General features: G+C 33.4%; 1 protein-coding gene across 1 annotated transcript; it reads left to right on the top strand.

Annotated features, from left to right (window-relative positions):
* Nucleotides 1-673: 673 nt before the first annotated feature.
* LOC111396507 lies at nt 674-1,940 on the top strand. The gene is made up of 2 exons (XM_023022926.1): nt 674-1,177; nt 1,790-1,940. The coding sequence occupies exons 1-2, from the start codon at nt 846-848 to the stop codon at nt 1,815-1,817; spliced, it is 360 nt and encodes a 119-aa protein (XP_022878694.1). The 5' UTR covers nt 674-845; the 3' UTR covers nt 1,818-1,940.
* The last annotated feature ends 1,344 nt before the right edge of the window (nt 1,941-3,284 follow it).

Genomic DNA, 3,284 nt, shown 5'->3' with positions numbered 1-3,284 from the left:
TTATTTCGAGCTCATATATATGAATATCAAACTCTTTAGAAATTCAAACACAACTCCTATATATATATTATTTAGATTTTAGTGGATTTTGTGTCCATAACTTGTTTTATTTTTTGTTTTTGAAAAATCATATTCAATTTTGTACACAACGAGAAATCAAATTCAAAACACATGATTACAACAAACTCCACTAAAATAAATATTTTTTTCTAAAACATAATTTATGATATCAAGCATTTCATAACAAGAACCTAATCTGCTAAACAAACACTTGTTTTCACCTTAACTATGCATTCACCACATCGCCTAATCATACAAATTCTATTCAAAAGTGTAGTTTGGATACCAATTTCTTTAAAAAAAGGAAAAAAAAAAGAAAAAAGAAAAGGGATATTCACTTTCTAATATATTGGGACAATATGCACAATGAATAACTTGTCTGATGTCAAATAAAAAGACATATTAGGATGCATAAAAAAATAAAAATAAAAAAATAAAAAATAAAAGTAGTTGGTTCTAATGTTTCAAATCCATATAAAATCAACGAGATTCCATGAATATCAGTAATACTGAACTCTGTTAAGTCTTATGATTCGATGAAGTATTCTATTCAAATCTATGTAATCCATGTTGGTAACTCTTAAAAAATTATTGAAATCTGAATTGATGACACATAAATATAATTGAAAATCTGATACATTTAATTAGATGTCAACAATCTTGTTAAAATTTCTCGTCCATTTTCTCTATATATACACATTAGCCTTTCCCCTCTCCCCATCAAGAAGCATACTTATCTGCATTATCATGCGCAGACAGAAAACATTCTATAATACATAAAGACTATGAATAAACTATACCATTCCGTGTTGGTAGTTCTTTGTTTGGGGCTTCTAATCCTAGCCCAAAACCATCAATTAGCAGATGCACAGGTTGATTGCCCCACTGCCGTGCCGAATTTGCTTCCTTGCACGGATTTTCTATCCAACCTTCTTCCTCTCCTACCCAGCAAGAAATGCTGTGATGGTGCAAGTAAATTCACCGGTCTGGGGGGAGTTGACAGTTTGTGTCAATGTCTAAAACTAAGTCAATTCGTTTCGGGCATTCTCCCTACCAAATTTGGCCTAATTCCCAATCTATGTGGCCTCACTGGCTTTTTACCCCTTGTGAACTGCCTGTAAGCTCAACCCAACGTCTTTGTTGTTTTAGCACACGTCTGGACACCATTCTCTCCAGATTTTATTTTAATCAAAAATCCAAACGTTATATGAAAAATGTTACTCAGCCAGGTGCAAAACCAGGCTCAAAAACAGTAAGTCGAGGTGACAACACCTCGACCCTTAAATCTGAAAAGAAAAAAAAAAAAAAGTAAGTGAAATCGGGGTTGAGGTGGCATCACCTCAGCCCGTGTTTTTGAGCCTGTGGCTCAGTAACAGGGCTGACATTATATAGTCACGTGGACCCCATTGTGTCAGCCGTTGTTGATTGCTTTCTAATTACCAATCAATTAAAGTGGAATGGTGAAAGGATCATTGGGTCCTTAACTTTTGCTTTCAATCTTCTTAAATAGAATATTTTTTAAATTTTAAAATGGAAAAAGACGACTGCCTTTTAATTTGTCAATTATTGTGGTTGGAGCTGGTTGCATGGTATTGTTTAAAATGTTTGGATTTTTTTTTTATTAAAATTTGGAGAGACTGGCACCAATTTTCCAGTAAAATAAATGAAGTTTTTTATTAATTGTTGACAAAGTAATAACTTATTCTCTTCACTTCTTAAAATGATGCAGCGTCCCAGGAGCGCCACCAAAGGTTTAAAGTTGGATGGACCGGAAAGAGTAGTAGGACTCTAGCACCGGCCGGATGTAATGCAACAAGAAAATGTCAACCTTTTTATTCATGTTTCTCCTAGCAGACAGCTTATGATGTTTGAAAAAATAAATTTCGATGAATGAATTTCACTTATTTACTTTTGTGTTTATTGCATTTTTTTTTCCAATTATCCTACAGTTTTGATTAACAACTTCGTTAATAATAGAGTTATAGATGAAAATGAATACTCAAAACGTCTCGAAATGGGTAACGGGTCAAAGCCAAATAACTAAGCCATTCGGGTGCTAGGTGACTGGCAGCTCCGCCAATCGAGCATCAACGAATGCCAAGAAGGCACAAAATCTCAGTTGAAATTTTGAGGACGTCCCTCGAGCGCCAAGCTAGCAGTCAACTAGCAAAATTGCAGCGATTTTTCTCCCCTGTCCATAATTCGATCTTTTCAAATCTAATACAAATTTCAACTCCTAATTGGATTTCCAAATAAAACTTCAACTAGAATTTACTAAGTAGATTTCAAATAGAATTCAGGTCTTACTTTAATTCTAACAAATTCCACCTTGACACAAATTCCACTTCAATGAACAAATTTCAAAAATTCTCCACCTAGAGACAAATTCCATTATTTAATGAACACCAAAAAAAACTGAAACAAGTCTATAATAGAATCAGAACTAAACACATCAAAAGAAGGATTTTGACTTAAATCAACTCCCTTAATCGCATTCAAACCCTCAACTAAATCAACAGAATTGTACTATGCGGAGTCTTATGACTAAAAATGGGTTTATTACTAGCAATTGAATACAATGACACCATCGATAATAGTGGCAAGGCGGATTCAACAGTGCATATGTACCTTTTTGAATCAAAAGTACTTAAGGATATAAGATTTCTCTTCAAATCTTGAACGTATCTTACTGCATCAAGTGTTCTATCCATCCCATCAAATATCTTTATTCTGACCCGATCAATACTAACTATTCGACAATGTGTATTATTATCAATCATCACAACACCTTTTGAAATTTTTTCATATGTTGATAACAAATCCCAATTGAGACACATATGAAAAGTACAAGCTGTATCAAGAACCCAATCCTCGTTAGCACTGCAACAATTTATACATTTTATAACATTTAAAGATAGCATTCTTGTTGACAATGCTATAAATTAAAATTGAATTTTATCTAAATATAATAATAGCATTTTTTTAGAAGGCTAATAAATTGAAAAGCCCAAAATCTTTCCCTCCATATCCCGCTTTTTTCTACCCTAATTTATTTCTTTCAAGTTTCAACAATTCCCACCTTCTCCATGTCTCTACCTCTCTATCTCTCCTTCGGTCTTTCCTGCTTACTATGATTTATGAAAATCCCTCCAAATAACCATGAATTCATCCCAAAATTTCATACCTCTCTATCTCTCCTTCGTTCTGCAGTTTGTTTTCCAATT

The sequence above is a fragment of the Olea europaea genome, chromosome 6, assembly GCF_002742605.1.
Source record: "Olea europaea var. sylvestris chromosome 6, O_europaea_v1, whole genome shotgun sequence".
Classification (NCBI taxonomy): Eukaryota; Viridiplantae; Streptophyta; class Magnoliopsida; order Lamiales; family Oleaceae; genus Olea; species Olea europaea.
This window is presented reverse-complemented; position numbering and strand designations above follow the sequence as displayed.